This window comes from Eschrichtius robustus, chromosome 7 (genome assembly GCF_028021215.1).
Source record: "Eschrichtius robustus isolate mEscRob2 chromosome 7, mEscRob2.pri, whole genome shotgun sequence".
NCBI lineage: Eukaryota > Metazoa > Chordata > Mammalia > Artiodactyla > Eschrichtiidae > Eschrichtius > Eschrichtius robustus.
In genome coordinates, this window is record NC_090830.1 from 14,199,473 (window position 1) to 14,219,493 (window position 20,021).

At 42.6% G+C, this 20,021-nt stretch overlaps 1 protein-coding gene across 3 annotated transcripts in view; it reads right to left on the reverse strand.

The window, feature by feature from the left end:
* COG2 (component of oligomeric golgi complex 2) overlaps window positions 1–19,910 on the reverse strand; it is a 41,438-nt gene extending 21,528 nt beyond the window's left edge. For all 3 annotated transcript variants that reach the window (XM_068547633.1, XM_068547632.1, XM_068547631.1), the window contains exons 1-7: window positions 19,732–19,910; window positions 10,838–10,999; window positions 9,667–9,732; window positions 7,047–7,127; window positions 5,477–5,580; window positions 2,739–2,847; window positions 1,508–1,687 (exon numbers count right to left, since the gene is read on the reverse strand). In XM_068547633.1, coding sequence (XP_068403734.1) covers window positions 1,508–1,687; window positions 2,739–2,847; window positions 5,477–5,580; window positions 7,047–7,127; window positions 9,667–9,732; window positions 10,838–10,999; window positions 19,732–19,803 — 774 coding nt within the window. In that variant the 5' untranslated portion in view covers window positions 19,804–19,910. The remainder of the gene's footprint in view (window positions 1–1,507; window positions 1,688–2,738; window positions 2,848–5,476; window positions 5,581–7,046; window positions 7,128–9,666; window positions 9,733–10,837; window positions 11,000–19,731) is intronic.
* Between the last annotated feature and the right edge of the window lie 111 nt (window positions 19,911–20,021).

Here is a 20,021-nt window from a genome sequence, read left to right on the forward strand (position 1 = left end):
GGGGCATAGCTCTGACCTGGGGGAGACACAGGCTGGGTGACAGAGACTGGCCTGAAGCTGAAAAGCCAGACACATTCGTCTGCTTCCCTCCTGAGCTTGAAAATGAAATAAAACGATGATTTCCCATGACAGCAGCTCCTTGCTGTCTTGACCTTGGCCTTTTCTTCTAAATACCATCATTCAGATTAGGGGAAGGTTTGAGACAGAGAAAGATGGAAGGAAGTATATTTTATTTTACTTTATTATTATTTTATCTTTTGTGTTAAGGCTGAGAATCAAGAGGCGAATGACAAGATAAGCATACGAATTTAAATAAAATTAAAATGTGGCCATGGTTTATTTAATATGCCACTGAAACATCCAATGTTTCTTTAATTTAGCACATTAGGTTCAGTTCAATGAAAAACAAAGGCATAAATTAGTAACCATCTTCACTTAGTGATAAAGAAACAGTGTAGGTAATTTGTCTTTTTCACTCCTATATAGACAGCTTTGAAATACAACAGGATACAAACAGAGGGAGTTGACAGATCATTTATTTTTAGTAATCCTAATGAAAGCTGACCGGAATACTGAAATTAATCCTTAAGTTTCATTTTTATCAATGAGATTCAATTTTCCCCATTTATAAATGGGAGACTTTCACCCCAAAGCCATGGTGAGTAGGGCTTTGTACTTACTGGACAGAAAGAGCGTCCACACTGGTGTGGCACTAAAGAAAGTCTGCAAACACTGAGGACGGGCCTGTGACTTCCATCAGTTTGAACCAGACGAAGCTGCCATTTTTGTGTGTCGGAAAATGTTGAGTATTGGCAACTTCATATGGTACAATCTGTTATATATTCTGGCTGCTCAAAGGCAGAACATGCTTACTTCCCAAATTTTAACTGTATCCTCGTAGGTGAAGGACACTGGATAGCCAAGTTCTGCATTTAAGGTATTACACTGCTAATTTGCCTATGAAACCCCTTCATCTGTGAATATTCCCTCCCTCCCACCTTCCTGGCCCACACATTCCTCAGCATGTCTGTGAAGACAGCCCTCCACGCAGACCTTCCATGCTCAGGGCTCTCGGCACGCTGTCCCACCACCAGGCACTTGAGCTGCGGTGCTGGCATCTGCTCTACTTGTTCTATTCTACCCACTAGACCAGTAGTTAGAGATTCGTTTTAAAAACTTTATTGACAAATAATTTACATAGCATAAAACTGACCTAAATGTTCTGATACACACCTTCTCCCTAGGCAGGACCCGCCCCCCCCCCCCCACCACTAAATTACGATGATCCCTGGGCTACGGCATCACTAGAAAATACGAGAGAGGGTGCCTGACTCCTGCATGCTGGTTGTAACCACCAGGGACCAAGCTTTTCTTACAGCTGATGCTGCAGTAACTATGAGAGTCTTAACAGATGGACCTGTGACCCACACTCGCGCCCAGTGAGGCATGCAGCACGCAGCCGACGCCCTGTGAGCGCCTGCTGAACGAAGGCCTGGGGGGCACAAACCTCGTCCACGTACGGTTTCACGAGGACCTGACCAACTAACGCCTCCGCGTCCCGTGCCTTGTCAATCGTGGCGTAAGTCCGTAAGCAGTGCCGGATTACATCGACACTGGAAGTCCGAAGACCTTCCAACAGGAGGCCTTCCAGTGACTGCTGTAACATGGCTGTAATGCCAGCTATACGCTGCAAGAAAAACAGGTAAGAAAGCAGCTGGAACAACTTCTAAAGACTCAAATATATACCTAACAAATCTCTGGCGGCACTAGAAGAGAGTATATGTAAAATTAAAATATTAACATTTTCTGGAGCGTAACAATGAACCTCTCCTCCACCCCACATCTCTTTATAAGTAAACCTTTGCTATATCAAAGGAGGATTTAGATAGAATTGCAGAATGAGAAAAAAAGTTATTTTCCTCTTAAGCTACAGAGTAAATCTGACAAACATCATGAATCTAAAGCCCAGTCGAGAGTTTTGGATAAATTAACTCTGACTACATCATACAGTGTGTCAAGTTACATGAAATTTAGAATTAATTTTACCCTTATAATTCGGAGAATATGCCTGTGTCTTTACACAAATCTACAATGTGTGACACTTAGGGGGCAGGGGTCCAAAAAACAAAAACTGAAGGAAAAAATTCAAAGCTAGTTTCAAAATCCTGCAGATCAACAATTATCAGAGGCATTACAGGCATACCTTGGAGATACCGCGAGTGTGGTTCCAGACCACCACAATAAATCGAGCAGTATCACGATAAAGCGGGTCACTGGGATTTCTTGGTCTCTCAGTGCACGTAAAAGAAATGTTTACACTATACCGCAGTATATTAAGTCTGCAATAGCATTATGTCTAAAAAAACAAGGTATATACCTTAATTACCTCAATTAAAAAATACTTTATTGCTAAAAGATGTTAATCATTATCTGAGCCTTCAGTGAGGTATAATCATTTTGCTGGTGGAGGGTTTGAAACACTGTGAAAATTACCAGAATGTGATACAGAGACATGAAGTGAGCAAATGCTGTTGGAATGGCACTGGGAGGCTGATAGACTTGCTTGATGCAGAGTTGCCATAAACCTTCAATTTGTAAAAAAAAAAAAAAAAATACCATATCTGTGAAGTGCAATAAAGTGAAGGGCAATAAAATGAGGTATGCCTGTATCAGGTAAAACCAAAATTATTTAGCAAATTCCTAAATACCAAAGTATGAAAATCTAAAACAACACTTACTGGTCTTATTATGTCCAAAAGAGGCATGCCTTTGCTTTGAACAGCATGAAACTGTAACTGGTTAAATTCTGTGGCAATTCTCTCCAAAATCTGTCCAGTCAAAAGTGGGCTAGTAGAGACAATGAGAGAAATTTAACTCCTAAAGGTTTTAAATTTCCGAGAGAACACATCACATGATTAGCAATGGTGACGCTTTAGCACCCACTGCGTTTTTCCACAGCCCCCGTCACAGGCAGAAGCTAAAGCATCCTTCACGCCATCAGCTTTCACAAGTCACACGCACAGCACGTTCTAGACAGTGGGCAACTACTTCAGTGTAAGCCACTGACCCTGCCTGGCCTCAGCCACAGGGTCCAGGCAAGAAGCAGGAGCTGGACCAGGCCAGTGTGGGTGCGACGGGTGTTTCCACCTCCTCCCCCAGGCTCTCCCGTCCGTGGCCTTCTTCATCTTTAACCTCCCTTCCCTCTCTTGCCCTATCCTATTATTTACACCTGAATGCCCTTCTACTACTCTGTCTCATTGTCTCTTCCTCTAAAATACCTCCAGTACTTCTAAAATACCAAATACTGCTGCCTCTTTAATAAAATAAAAGCGGCCCTCCAGCGGCAATACATCAAATAAGTCAGAAGAGCTTTACATTTTCGTTTAGCAAAGAGCTGAAAGAGCAGTCAATCTGTATTCTCTGGGTCCCAGTGAAGGACATTCATTGTGTATCTGCCCCAAAGTGTAATAAATGCACTTTTTTCCTCTAAAGTACACTGCAACAATACCACTCAAAAGGAAGCTAAATAGCAAAAGAAGAAAAATGTAAAGGCACTGAAGCATCTGCTGGGCTTCTCTGAGGCATCCTATATCTAACGGTGACCTATCAGTGAGTGAGGGGCAAAAATCCACATCACAAGGAAATGAAATGCTATCCATTTCAGGTCTATCCAGTCCTGTATCTGTAGCATTCAAACTAGTTCAGAGGGAGAGCAATTCCCCTGCAAGACCAACCCAAAAGGTTAATCCCTCTTTCCTGAGTAACCTAGTGTGGATCTATTAATTATAAATTATCTAAACGTTTCTTGGACTAAGAAGCATGATATAGTTACCATTCACTTACATTGCCCTGGTTTTCCCTTCTCTACAGCTCAAAGTTGCTGATCTGAATTTTTAAAAAGTACTCAAAGGTGATTCTGAGCAAGAAACAGCGTAGTATCTATTACATTAAAGATGGAACATGGAGGGACTTCCCTGGCGGTCCAGCAGTTAAGACTCTGTGCTTCCACTGCAGGGGGCCTCAGTTCAATCTCTGGTTGGGGAACTGAGATACCACATGCCGTGTGGTGCGGCCAAAAAGGAGAAAAAAAAAAAAAAAGATGGAACATCGCAAAGGAATAGTATCATAGAAAAAGACATCAGTGAGGAAGGGAGTAGGAGTGGACCACAGTGGAAAGAAAACAGGGAGGCAGGTGTGGTGGATGTCGAGTGAGGACAAGTCAGCAGGCGCTGCCAATGCTGCTGAGGGCAAGAGAGACTCGGAGCAGCTCAAGACAAACAGTTCCACTGGACGGGGCAGAAGGGACGACAGCGGAGACGCTGACCAGCGCGGGTAAGGGCGGGAGCACAAGGGCAGTGGACTGAAGAGACAAAGACGGCAGGTGCTGACCACTTGTCTGTACATCTTGATTATGAAAGGAAGGAGAGACCCAGGACGGGAGAATCACTTCCTCTTTGGATGCCGCATTCCTCAATCTACACAACGAGAGATACGGAGCATACTGTCTTTAAGGTGCTCCCAAATCTAACATTTTGGTTCCTAAAATGAAGAAATCCAACATGCCTTTATCGTATGGTAAGACTTTGGTATAGGTATATTCAATTTGGCTTTGGCTGGTTTTGCAGCAGATTATCCAATATTACTCAGGGAAAAATGTTATGGCTGTCCACGTGACTTTAGGAGAAGCTCTTGTTAGACCCAAATTAGATGTGTGAGGGCCTACTACATGCCAGGTGCGGCTGACGGGCTAATTGTCAGCCAACCCTGCCAGTGGAGTTACTATTAGCCTTACACTGCCCATGACACAGGGAGTTGAGGTTCCATGACTCAGGCTGCCCAATGGTAGACGCAGCACAAACCTGTGCTCCTCCCATGGCACCATGGTGCTGGTATGATCTGCTCATTTTCTGAGCCACTCATCTACCTGGCTGATTTAAAATTCACACTAGGAAGGTAACAAGACGGTCACAGTGTAACAAAGGAAATGGTCATTTTTTTCTAATTTCACAAGCTTTTTTTCCCCTGTTTATAAACTTTAACTAAATGTGTCCTATACTGTTTCTTAATGATATAATGCTCGTGCAAGATACATGAATGGCGATACTCTGGGCATGTCTACATAAATTTAAGAAAGATGAAAGCTATTCCATATTTGACCTGGAAGATCAAAGGATTTTGCCAGTGCTTACATAAGGCAATTCCAAAGATAAAAAATCTTCCACTGAAAGTACACTCCTCTGACTCCCTGTAAGGTGATGTGTTGGAACAGTGGTCCATCACCACAAAGGTTTTAGAAGGATGTATTATAAACTTTACCATCTCATGCCCTCCACTTTTCATAAGGTACGTTCAAAAACACTGAGCCATAGACTTGGCTTTTCTTCTTTTTCAGAAATGAGTTTTAACTAAAAAAAAAAAAAAAAGTAGCATGGGTGTGAAGTATTAATTTATGTGATATTTAGTAAAAAATACTTACCTGCTTGCTTCTAGTGCAGATGTTTCTTTAGAATGTTGAGAATTTAAGATTTTTTCAATTTTCTCCACTGATCGAATAACCTGTATAAGCCTCAACACACATATCTATAAAAATAAAAATGAAGCCAAAAAAAAGTTATCATGATGTTTAATCTTAATTATCTTATTTCCCCATTCTAAATGCAGGGAAATACAAAGCCAAAAGTCAACTTGAAGTATGTAGAGCACTCTACATTTTGAATACTTCCACATAACACTGAATTCCCAAGGATGCAAATCTTAATTTTAGCTGCCTAGAAGAAGCATATTTCAATATTCTATTACAAGTTTATAGTTAAAAAAAGAAAAAAACTAGACTTTTTTTGTTTTCTCATTTCCTGCACTTTTATTCCTTCTTTCTTTTCCCCATCTTAAACGAACCCCTGTATGGGCACTACATTTATTTTCTTATGACCCTTTTTTCATGTTTTAATTTTAGTTTCTGATCATCTTTATCCTCTCTATTTACATGTATACGACACAATTATATGCCTAAGCGTCAATTCATTAAAGACATTATTACACAATAAATATTATCAAAGAGGTTGAGGAACATTATAAAAACTCTCATCCTTAAAAGAACAAAAAGAAAGTCATTCATTAAACAAACAGTTACTAGAACCTACTGTACAGCACAGGGAACTCTACTCAATGCTCTGTGGTGACCTAAATGGGAAGGAAACCAAAAAAAGAGTGGATATATGTATAACTGATTCACTCTGCTGTACAGCAGAAACTAACACTACACTGTAAAGCAACTATACTCCAATAAAAATTAATTTTTAAAAAAAAGACAAAAAAAAAAAACCAAATAGTTACTGAGCACCTATTGTGCACCAGACATTCTTCTAGACAGTGAGGACATGAGTGAATAAAACAGGCAAAAATTCCCTGCTCTCACAAAGCTTAAAATCTTTTCTAGAAAGGCACTGCATTCTTGAAATCTTTGGATGAAAGCTGATATTTAAAGGAGAATTAAACAGAAGGTTTCTAAAATAGGCTTCTCTCCCTTGAGATTTTGAAAAATACGCTAATAAATTTAGAAAACACTGACAGAGCACCAGGCTAGAATCAGAAGTCTCAAATTCTAATCCTAACTCTGCCATTACATCTTTAAAGTCAGATAATAAAATTAAAACACAGGACCAGTAAAATGTAAAAGTAGAGACATGAGGGAAGGGCTTCTAGCTGGCATGCAGCATAAGAAATCTACAGTTTTCTTTAAAAATTTTAATGCCATCATGAATAAATTAATACACAAGAAGAATATGCAATTTTCTTTGTCTTTTTCTTCTATTAGTTACTTTAGCATACCCCTCTTATTAACAGGACCTTAATCAGCCCAGGAGTGAGAAGACCTGGGCTCCAGCTCTGGCTCGACCCCTCGCGAACCTTGCTGAATACTGATGCCTAAAAATAAGGAGAGACCCCACATTTCCTCTCTGCAAAGGTACCAAGAGAAATAAATCAGACCACATGCGCGGAAGTGCTGTTAACTCCAAGGTGCTACCATGAACCCATGTGCAACCTACCTTTTTTTTCCTAATGTCCTCTTGTTTAGACATTCGTTCATCTACCGCCCGAATTCCTTCACTGACAGATGACCTAAGACTCTTTAAAAGAATAAAGAAAACATACAGCAGAAACTGTTTTGTGACATTACGAAACTTACACATTTAATTAAATTCCACAGAACTTAATTATCTTCGGGCCGGTATTATGCAGATATTGACAAAAATACATAGTATCAGACACAACTGCTGTCGAGGGTACTCATGATTTGGGGGCAAAATGACATATAAAGCCAAGGTTACAGAGGATTAACAGCCAAAAGCATAATAATACATGTACAATCAATGTCGTTCAAGAAATCATCTGAATCAAAGGATAGGAGAGTTTGGCACAGGGGATGGGACTTGAGTCTGACCCTGAGAACCTGTGAAAGCTGACGATGGTGGAGAGGAGGTTATCAGAAGACAAAGGTGGGAAGATACAACTGGCGCACACTCAGGGTGGGTGAGGCATGCACCCGGGCGCACTGCAGGCTTCATTTTGCAGAGAAGTAGAAATAAACAGGGAGGGGCTGATTTAGGAGGACTTTAGATTCTACACATTTTAGGGAACTAGAGAATCCTGAAGCACGGATATTTCCTGATGAAATGCTGTTTGGGGGATGGTAGGAATCAAGAAGTAAGGAACAGAATGGCCAGGAAAAGGCAGAGGTCATAGGTGGAGAAACATGTCCAGAAGCTAATAAATTAAGCCAAGTATGAAGAACTGAGGCCAAAATGAAGGTAATGGAAACGATCAGAATAAACTAGATAAATCACAAAAATTTTATAGAAAGGTGAATTCATTCATTCAATAAACATTATGAAATGTCTATTAAATGTCAGCTACTATGGTAGCCAGTGAGGCTACAATGATGAATTAGACAGAAACAGTCTTATCCCTCAGTGACCTTAGAATCTCAGAGTAGCGTCGTGAGTTGAGATCAAAAAGGCAGGTGAGGTCTGTGGCTGGTGAGGAGAAAGGTGGCTACAAAGACAGCTGCAGAATAAGGGAGGGGACGTGGTACTGGCAGGTGGCAGGGCAGGACTCGAGCCCGGAGGCGTGAGAGCAGCCCAGGAAGGTCAGCAGAGCGGAGAGAGCACAGAGAGAAGAGTGGGAGGTTAGGACAGGCTGAGGCTCAGGAGACGTCAGCCACACGGCTGCGAGGTGAGGGGAGCACCGAGAGGGAGGCAGGAGGGCCACGGAGAAGCTGCTGTGCAGCCCAGCGGCGGACCACAAAACCCCTTTCCTTCCATTCCAAGGAAAAGCACTGTAATGAGCTTTTGTAAAATTCAAAGACATACACTTTCAAACATATCTGCTAGTTCAAGGTACAGCTCAAGACTTATCTCTTTTATGAAGTCTTTCCCGCCAACCCCTCCTCGGGACTTCTCAGCCCCGAGATCCTGCATTTCCTTCAGTTTCCTTCAGCCCACTCCCATTATCCTGCATTTCCTTCAGTTCTATCCAGGCAGGGCCTCTTTACCTACGTTACCTACTGAGAGCCTCGCCCGTGCCAGGTGCTGTCTCGGGGGCAAGGTGCATGAGGCCACTTGGTCTGGCGTGGTCCAGTGGTGATACACACAGGAAGTGATGGTGCAGTGCATCACAACTAAGGGACAATGGAGGTCGGGGTGCCTAGCGCAGACGAGTGGGTGAGGGGAGGACAGGCCACACGGTCTCCTGTCAGAGGTGATGCCAAAACTCCCCCTCCACCGTTCATCCAGATGGGGTCCCTGTCCTCAGGGCTTACAGGCAGAGTCCCATTCCCACGGGAGAGAGTTTCTCCCAGAAACTAGGCGTTACATGATATTTATATTATCCTTCAGTTATATACAGGGGTTAAACAGCTTTTGTAGACTGGTCCAGGAACCTAACCACATGTAAAACACTGTCTGAGAAAACACTTGTAAAATTACAAACTTTAAAATATAAGTCAGCCAGTTCTAAGTTGGAGACCACTTACAGATGGGTGAGGTGGTATTAACAAGTTAAATTTTGAAATACCCTTCTTTTTTTTTTTTTAATTTTTTTTTTTTTTTTTTAGATTTATTTATTGATTGATTGATTGATTGGGTCTTCGTTTCTGTGCGAGGGCTTTCTCTAGATGCGGCAAGCGGGGGCCACTCTTCATTGCGGTGCGCGGGCCTCTCACTACCGTGGCCTCTCTTGTTGCGGAGTACAGGCTCCAGACGCACAGGCTCAGTAGTTGTGGCTCACGGGCCTAGTCGCTCCGTGGCATGTGGGATCTTCCCAGACCAGGGCTTGAACCCGTGTCCCCTGCATTAGCAGGCAGATTCTCAACCACTGCGCCACCAGGGAAGCCCCTGAAATACCCTTCTTTTCCTCCCTGACATTTAAAGTTGTCTACTCTTTGATGATCTGTCATCTTCAAACCAAACACATTTTTTAGGCTGTAATATCACATGCAAAAAGTAGAGAATCATTTTCACCAGTTTTGAAGGTGAGTACTATAATCATGGACCATTAAACAACCACCACAACAACCTAACACATTAAAGGAGTTCTTCTTGGAGAAGGCAAAGAAGCATAACATGCTTTATATATATATAGACTGTTTACCGGCACCTGAGGACTTACCAGCACCTCTTCCCGTAACTGTCCCAAAGGCACAGAAAGCTGGCTGAGGGCTCTGTCCATGCCAACCTAAAGGCAAAATCATGTTGGCACAAGCACGTCAGAGTCAGGAGTGACAGTGAAGCTTGTTTAACGAGCAAAGCAGTACTAGACTTAGGTTATTCTTTCCGTACAATCACACATTGCTAGTAACTAGATACATAAACAGAAATGTTATCTTACCACAAATACTGCTCACAGAATGTGAAAAAATCTGTTGATATACATGAAACTATGCAAATAGGGAAAGTCATAATAAATCAAAGATTCCTCGTGTACAATTTGCCTTTGGATGAAATTTTAAATGAATTAAAAAAACTTTAACAGGAAAAATAGCTATCTCTGTACTTATGATGTTTAGCCAGCTGATGTGAAAAGTCTGATGGGCTTTATCTCTCCTAAGCATTATTATAGCCCGTGAGAAAAATCCAAATTAAATAGAATGGAAATAAAAGTTTCAGGGTTTCTAATCCTACTGGAACGTTTATCTTAGTGGTGTACTTCCCAAAAGCAAACATGGCTCGTTATTCTTAACGCTTCCTGAAATTCCCATGGAGATGGCGACTTTCTATACTTCTCCGGACAAACAGATTTTACAACAAAATAAAGTATGAACAAGAAGACTTTTCCAAGTATTAAAACTCGAGCATTTCTAAACAACTTTTCCAAGTAACTGATACGCTTCTCACAAACCATTCCTATGTTTTTATAAAACCAGGCCACCTAAAGATCAATATTGGCCAACGTTTCCTCAACCCATGTCTGGCTAGCACAGTACCTGAAAGTAAACTAAGCATTTCCTTAAGAATAGTTGGTATCTGCTCTCGCAAATTAGTCTAAACCAGTGAGACTTCATGGTAATCACTTAGCAACTAACAAAAACAACCACTCTTGAGATTGTTATCCTTTACTTTTCACTACTTCTTAAGTCATTCAAAAAATAATCAGACTAAACTCAAAACAAAAAATGTGTATCAAGAAAGTTTAGTAATCTCTCCAAGTTTCTGGGGGAAAAATCAACTAAAAGGTTTCTAAAAATACTCAGCACTTTTAAGAATAAACATGAGTGAGAAAGAAAGTGTGTAGTACGTGTGTAAATACACTGACTGGTAGGAACTCTGGATTTAAAGTTTACCAGGTTCGTTGACAGGTTGACGAAGTCTGCGTAGTCCTTGTTGATGAGCTCGACCATGGCCGTTTTAAGCAGCTTATAGTAGAGTTCCAGGTCATCTCTCAGTGCTTCCAGCTGGACCCGCTTCCGACAGTCAGACACAAAGTGATCGACATCGAAGTCTTCCTGAAAATAAAACCAGAAAAAAGAATTACTGCAACGATATCACATTTTACACATAGAAATAAAAGGAGAGCAAGAATAAGAGAGAAACGCCATTCTACTCATTTGAAAGGCTACACGGCCTCTGGGAAAAAGTCCTTTTAAGTACACATGACATAAAGCTGCTTGTGCGCTATCAAGGTGCCAAGAGGGAGGCCCCTGACCAAGAGCATTCTCTCCTGTTGCCTAAATTCTACAAGGGATTTAATTTTTTTTAACTACACACGTTAAACAGGCTCCTCACAAAACAGAAATTGCTCCTTTTCCCTTAGTTTTAAAAGTAACAGATGTTCACTGTGAAACTTTCAACCAACAAAGAAATACAGCCATCCCGCAGCATCCATGGGGGCCTGATTCCCGGACCCCCTAGGACACCAAAATCTGGGGATGCCTAAATCCCTAATATAAAATGGCGTAGTATTTGCGTATACTTTAAATCATCTCTAGATTACATAATACCTAATAAAATGTAAATGTTATGTAGATAATTGTAAATACAATGTTAATACTATGTAAATAGTTGCCAATGCAGCAAATTCAAGTTTTGCGTTTTGAAACTTTCTGGCATTTTTTTTCCGAATATTTCTGATCCATGGTTGGTCGAATCCACAGATGTGGAACCCGAGGATAAGGAGGGTAGACTATAATGACACAAAAGACAGAGAGTAAAAAAAAAAATCACTCAGTCTTGATGCTCTACAGATAGGCACTATTAACGTTTTTCTCACTATTTAACATCGTGATTCACATCCTTCCAGAATGTTTTTGACTTTCTCTTTAAAATATAAATTATTTTTTAAATTGAGATACAATTGACATATAACATTATATGGCTTTCAGGTGCACAACATGATTCCACATTTGTATCTATTATAAAATGATCACCGCAGTAAGTCTAGTTAAAATCCATCGCACACGGTTACACATTCCCTTTTCTTGCTATGAGATCTTTTAAGATTACAAAGTGAAAAAAGCTAATCTGGAAAGGGTATATCCTATATGATTCCAACTATATGGCATCCTGGAAAAGGCAAAGCTATGGACGCAGTAAAAAGATGAGTGGTTGCCTGGGGTGAGAGGGAGAAAAGGATGGACAGTCAGAGCACAGAGGAGTTTTAGGGCTATTATATACAATACTGTGATTGTAGATACATGTCATTATACATTTGTCAAAACTCATAGAGTGCACAACACCAGGAATGAATCTTAATGTAAATTATGGACTTTGGGTGGTGATAATTGTACCAACTCTCCACTTCCTAGGATTTGTTGTTGTTGCTGCTTATTGTAGTTGTTATTGTTTAATGACTTTTCTAAACACACTGAAAAAAAAAAAAGATTCACTCCCTTCAACTTTCAAATACACAACATGGTATTATTCACTACAGTCACCATGCTGTACACCACATGCCCAGGCTTACTTACCTAATTAACTGCAAGTTTGTACCATCTGACGCCCTTCACCCATTTTGTCCACTCCCCACCGGCTGCCTCTGGTAACCACCCATCTGAACAATACCTGTGGGTCCATTTTTTCTTGCTTTGCTTTTTAGATCCCACACACAAGTGAGATCATGATCACCTTTTCTCTAACTTATGTCACTGAGCACTAATGCCCTCAAGGTCCATCCACGTTGCCACCACAGATGGCAAGCTTTCTTTCTTTTTCGTGGCTGAATAACATCCCAGTGTGTGGTGTGTGTATCACAGTTTCTTTATCCATTCATCTATCCATGGACGCTTAGGCTGCTTCCACGTCTTGACTATGGCAAATAATACTGCAATGAACACTGGGGACCTACAAGCATAAACCTCACTGGCCACCAGAGCCAGGTGACCTAGACGTGTCCCCAGGCAGCAGCTGCAAAAATCAGGGCACCAGACCAAGTGTACAAGTTCCTTTCCAGGAGATACTGTTGAGCCGGAGCAAGGCAGAGAGAGGGCAAAGATGGCCCCGCCGGCCTCCAAGCCCCCAGACGTGGGTTAAATTAGAAGCCTGCCCCTCAGGCCGATGCTTTAAGATAAACAAGCCTCTTTCACAGAAAGTCTGGGCCCTTTTCAGTCGCTGTGTCTGTGTCAGGCCCTGGGGAGGGTCAGTTCATGCTGCCCCTTCAAGAACTGTTTCTCAGGTCGCTGTAGCCTCATGGGTCTTCTAGATGCCAGCCCCATCAACTTTCAAAGCTAGATGTCTTGGGGGCTCATTTCCCAGGGGCAGGTCTTGAAAGTAGGGGTGCCAGGGGTGGGGTTCACACCCTTCGCTCCTCGGGGAGCAGCCTGGGATGGGAGTTCCCCCCGACTGTGGGTCACCACACTGGGGGAGGGGTGTACGGTGAGACTGTGTCTCAGCCTCTCCTAGCCACTCTGATGTGCGTTTTTTCTTGTTTGCCAGATGTGCAGGAGTTGCTCAGCTAGTTTTGGGGGTTTTTCTCAGAGGAAATTGTTCCATAAGTAGCTGTCGATTTCGTGTGTCCATGCGAGGAGGTGAGTTCAGGATCCTCCTACGTCACCATCTTGAACGAAACCCCAGACCTTTTCCTGTGTACACACACACACACACACACACACACACACAATCTTAATAAACCTTTTCTAAGCTACTTTTCCCCATATAAAAATATAACTTCAACATCTTTTCATAATACATACAAATTTGTACTGACATTTTATATGGATGTTGAGTATTCCACTGAACAGATGTTCAGAATCTCTCAAAACCGACTTCCAAGTACTGGTCTCACAGGTTCGCTACGCCATCTCCCTTTATAACGTTCTGATGCCCCTGGTAGGCAGACATGCATACAGTCTATTGCACCCATGACTCTGCTACTAGCTGAGCTGCTTAGTCATCAAGAATCAGATGTGATGACTCCCGAGCTTGTTAAGGTCACTTGTACTTATCATCAAAATTACAAAATTTTATTAAACATTATATAAACCAACAAAATGTAAGTGCAAGAAGATAACTGTTTTCATGAAAACTATGATGCTCTGCGAAGACCTGATACTGAGAAATTGATAAGACAGTTTTTACTGAATTATGTATCACATGACCATGAACCAGGTAGGGCAGCGGGAAGGAGGATCATACAAATCTTGAAGGATTCCATACCAGACTCTTTGCAGACGCCTTAGGGTTCTCGCCCAACTTAAAGAACAATCTAGAAATCGAATCAGCAGACCAATTTTCAGAGAAAAGAGCTTGGTGCCACACCAATAGAGAATCAATGCACACATGTATGATTGAAAATAAAACGTTAAGTACTCAAGCACCATCCCTTGAGTACTTTTAAAAACTGACTTCCTTAATTAATCACCCAAACACCTGCTCTGATAGTGTCAGATAAGAGGATTTCTTACCAAACTGTAATTTCACCTAGTGAAAACTAGCCACCTAGTGAAAAACCAGCTGCTTCTTTACCTAGAGCCAGAGTTAGCCTAGACGTTTTGCTGCTTGAGACGACCTCAGGTAACACCTTACATTCACAGTTACACAGCAATCGCAGCAAGAACGTGTGGGCAGGCCTCAGCCTGATGTCCTGGCCTTGCTACTAACCAGCTGTGTGAGTGGGCAGAGCACTTTGCCTGCCTCAGGTACATAATCCTTGAAGGTATGAACTTCAGATGGATGAAGTGCAGGTACGAACGTCATGGTGACATGCTAAATCATATAACTCAGCTCTCACAAACAAATGCTATCAGGTAATATTAATGCTCAACTTACCATTTATATATTTGTCCTTAGATAAACAAGTGTTGCATTGCACAAGACTAAATTACTTAGAGCATCTGTGAATATTGGATTAGGCAGCTTTTGCTATGACAGCAAACAACCCCAAACTCAGTGGTATGGAACAACTGCCACATTTCATTTATCAGAAATAGTTTTACTTTATACTGTAGATTTCCTAAACATTTTAAAAAGAAAGAACTTAAAACCCATACATTTACAGTCAATTGATTTTTTACAAGGGTGCCAAGACCATTCAATGGGGAAAGAAGAGTCTCTTCAACAACCGATCTTAAGACAAGAGAATTCTTGTCTTGTAGAATTCTTGTAGAATTCTTCTACACGGAAGAGAATGAATTTGGACACCAACCTCACACCATAAATGAAAATTTAACTCAAGATAGATCAAAAGACTTAAATAGAAGAGCTAAGACTATAAAACTCTTAGAAGAAAACAGGTGAAAGTCCGTGTGACCTTGAATTAGGCAGTCGTTTCTTAGATATGACACAAAAAGCATCAAGATAATAGACAAACTGAACGCGATCAAAATAAAAACTTTTATGTGTTGAAAGACACTATTAAAAAAGTGAGGGGCTTCCCTGGTGGCGCAGTGGTTGAGAATCCGCCTGCCAGTGCAGGGGACGCGGGTTCGAGCCCTGGTCTGGGAGGATCCCACATGCCGCGGAGCGACTGGGCCCGTGAGCCACAACCGCTGAGCCTGCGCGTCTGGAGCCTGTGCTCCGCAACAAGAGAGGCCGCGACAGTGAGAGGCCCGTGCACCGCGATGAAGAGTGGCCCCCACTCGCCGCAACTGGAGAAAGCCCTTGAACAGAAACGAAGACCCAACACAGCCAAAAATAAATATAAATAAATAAATAAATTTATTTTTTAAAAAAAAGTGAAAAGACAACCCATTGAATGGGAGAAAATATCTGCAAATCATGTATGTGACGAGGGTCTAATATCCAGAATATACAAAAACTCTTACAACTCAACAATAAAAAGACAAACAACCCAATTAAAAAATGAGCGAAGGATCTGAACAGATGTTTCTCCAAAGAAGATACACAAATGGCCAAAAAGCGCGGAAGGAAGTAAAAACAACTGGAGCATTTGGCTGTGATGTGGAAGAGCGAGACAGGACAGACTAGAGGCAGGAGGGTCAAGGGGAAGAGACCAAAGCAAGAATGCGTTTGAAAGCCAGCGGGGAGAGTGCAAGAGGGCCTGGGCTCCAAGCATGGGCGAAGGAAGGAAGGAAAACCCCTCTACATAACAGGCGAGGAGGAGAAAGAGAACGGGCACCAATACAAGAATGAGCTGTCATGTCAGCAAGATGAAGGAGTTCCCATTCGAGGGCACTATTTTGTCTATAAAACAGGAAGCGAAGTCGTACGCTGGGCCAGAAGGGGAAAGCTGCGATTCCAATGGCACCCCTAGGTAAAGGGATCTAATTTACCTTTGCTAGCAGGCCGCTTTCTCTCCCTGCTACCAAGATCTTAGGTCCTATTTCATCTGTGAGCTGGCTATCAACGCGTGCTAAAGATTTCCGCAAGGTGACAAAGCTAATGGTGTGATGTCACCACCACCTCCGCCCCAAGTGATTCTTCCATCTGCCACTCCTGTCTTTTGATCACCTCCATCTTCCACAAATCTGTCCCCTCCTCTTTCTCATTAGATCTCACAAGGACCACTGAAATAACTTTTTAGTAGCCTCTTTTTTGTTTTTCTGTGTTCAGAAAGGTAGTTTGTTATTTATTAAGAATTTATTAACTAGTTTCCTAAAGGTCTGAGATACCACTAAGACACTGAGTTAGGACTGAAACACATGTGCAAGAACGGCCCGTAGCAAAATATTAGCTCATCAGTTCAAATCCAACACAATTTTCCCTTGAGACAGAACCCGATATTAACCTGAAGTAACCAGTGGCACAGCGCCCTCTTACGCTGCTCCAATGCAACAGACATGCCCATGTAATCTCCTGCTTTAAATGGGATGGCAGCTCATCAAGCACAAGCCCCACAGTGTAGCACACAAGACCCAGTCCAACTTGCAACCCTCCCAGCTGCCCTTCTACCTTTCCGGTCTCACTCCTGGCCAGCCTTCCAGCCTTCCAGCCTCTTTGGACTAGGTCCAGTTTCTCAGCACACACGGTGGTCTTCCTGTGACCATACTCAACAGCCCAAACCATATCTTATGTACCCTTGTACTATCCCGTCTAGATTGCTGGGTAACACAAAGCAGGTGATCAATGAATGACTGTTTATTAAGTGAGCAACTGCTACCACTGTCCGAACAGGCCCTCGTCATGTCTGGCGGACTAATGACACAGTTTCCAATCCAATGACTGGAGTTCAAGTAATCTCAACTCTCCTAATGCAAATCAGACATTCCCTAACTTTCCCACAGGAACAAATTACAAAATGTGTTGAATGAGACACAGAGGTAGAAATATAACCCCGACAGCAAGCTCTCCACCCACCATTTCTGCCATGGAACTAAAACTTATAAAATGTCTCTTTGAAGGAAACACAAATTGCAAATAACCTTTATCTCCAGGTCTCACCTAGAAAACCAACAACATTTAACACAGGATAGCTGTCCTAGGTATTTTTCTTCTACATGTGAAGTGGTCACATTTATTAGCACTACAAATTGTAGGGCACATTCAGAGGCTTAGGAGCCATGAAAGAATATGGCCATTCCAGCCACCTTCCCAGTTTGCCCTCTCCTTACTGCATGTTCTACTTTAGAACTTATATTTTGAGGTTTCTGCTTTCTGAAGCTGCTCTTGCCAAAGGCATTCTGCCACCTCAGAGCAATAAACATGGTGGGGCTAGCAAGTCCGAAAGAATGCTGGTACTGAGCCTGAAGGAAGCCTTGAAGAAGGCAAAAGTTGGACAAGTTAAGTTTTCTGTATTCTGAGACTCCTGAAATCAGAAGTCAGAACAAAGCCCCTGATCTCTGCTTGTGGCTTTTCTTCTTCCAGCGCGCCTCTCGTCATCATGCTCTTTCTTTCTACCCTCGCTCCAGGGCAGCTCTCAGCCAGGGGGTGGAACAAAGCGTTCCTGGATCAGCAAGTTCACTCTGCAGTCCCTTTCAGACAACCCTGTCAAGTTACGCTCTTCCTTACCGTGGTTTAGCAGAAACACCACTGTACAAGAACAAGAGTACATTATTCCTGGGTCTAGACAGCCCCGCATGCTAAAAATGATATGGCCACACTGGAGAGGATCCAGATGTAAATACTGTTTTTTACCACATTTAAAAAAAAAACTTTATTGGAGTATAGTTGACTTACCATGTTGTGTTAGTTTCAGGTGTACAGCAAAGTGAATCAGTTATACATATATCCACTCTTTTTTGGATTCTTTTCCCATATAGTTTATTACAGAATATTGAGTAGAGTTCCCTGTGCTATACAGTGGGTCCTTATTAGTTACCTATTTTATACACAGTAGTGGGTATATGTCAATCCCAATCTCCCATCTTATCACTTCCCCACACGTTTCCCCTTTGGTAACCGTAAGTATGATTCTGAGATCTGTGAGTCTGTTTCTGTTTTGTAAATAAGTTCATTTGTATCATTTTTTAAATTAGATTCCACATATAAGTGATATCATATGATATTTGTGTTTCTCTGTCTGACTTACTTCACTTAATATGATAATCTCTAGGTCCATCCATGTTGCTGCAAATGACATTATTTCGTTCTTTTTTAGGAACAGTGAAGAGGTGCCTTAAAAAGCTAAATATAGAACTACTATATGATTCAGCAATCCCACTCCTGGGCATATGTCCGAAGAAAACCATAATTCGAAAAGTTATGTGCACCCCAATGTTCACTGCAGCACTATTTACGATAGCCAGGACATGGAAGCAACCTAAATGTCCATCAACACAGGAATGGATAAAGAAGGTGTGGTACATATATACAATGGAATATTACTCAGCCATAAAAAAGAACAGATATAAATACTTCTAAAAACCAGAGACGTGATCTGAATGCAAATATCAAAAAGAGAGATAGACCAATGAACCTAAAATAAGAAAAAACATAGTATGACTTAAAGTCATCAAAAAAGAACAGTAAGGGACTTACACTCACTTCCTTAAAAGTTTAGCGTCTACTGAGCCAAAACGTTTAACTTTTTAACACTGAAAACAGCCACTTAGTGGTATCAAAACCCCCAATCCTTAGATATAAAACATAAATATGTTTCTTGATAGTTTAAGTACAGACCGAGAAGGTTACACCAAATAGGTATGCAAAGTTCCCCCTAGCTCTGATTCAAATCTTGGATATTTTCAAGGCTGTGCCTGATGAACCTTCATTATCCATAAAATGTTTTCGGTTTATATTGCTATTCTGTTTATGTAAGTTTATGTCCTACAATGATCTGCAGACCAACTTCGACTTCACCTTATAAAGAGAAGTAGGGCAACTTTAGAAAAGGAGAATGGCTCGCTTTGTTGTACCGCAACAAAATCAGAAAACTCTCATCTTTTACACATCTCATTCAGAAGCTTTAGGTGAACGTTAAGAAAAACTTTCGATTTAGTGCCTTTCCCCCCCACCTGATCCCTGGGTATAGACGTGGGTTCAGAGACTTGGGCAATGCATTCGTACTTTTAGGTGCAAGGCGCTGGTCAACAAGCTTGTCTGGCCAGGGGACTGGCAATCCGACTGCACTGCATGCTAACGGGGTCGGGTAATAACAGGGGCTTTTACGCTTAGCTCAAAACCACTTGCACACAACTTCGAGGCCTTTTCGCTCACTACGCACGATTTCACAGTGGTGCTTTCTCCGGGCTGCCCCGGCCACACCTGAGGCCAACAGACTCACTGCGAAGAGCAGCGAGGTCCCGCCGGGGGCCGGTCCGGGACGGGCGCGGCCCGAGGACGCCCCGGAGCGAAAGGAGGGCAGGCCCCCCGCCACCGGCTCGGGAAGCGGAGCCCCGGCGCGCACCTTCATGAACTCGTCCTTGTCGAAGCAGAGCGTGTCCGGCCCCTTAGGCAGGTTCATCCTACTTTTCTCCATCCCGCCGGCCGCCGCCGCCTCTCAGCGCCGAGACCCGGGCGAGGCGAAGAAGCAGGACGCTGCGCGCACGGACTCGGCGGCCGCAGCCACGGCACAGAAGGCGCCGCTTCCGCCAACATGGCAGCGCCCGCGCCGCGGCCAATCAGCGAGCGCGCCGCGGGCCGGCCTCCGCCCGCCGCCGCCAAGAGGGGCGCCGGGCCGGCCGCCGCCGCCGCCGC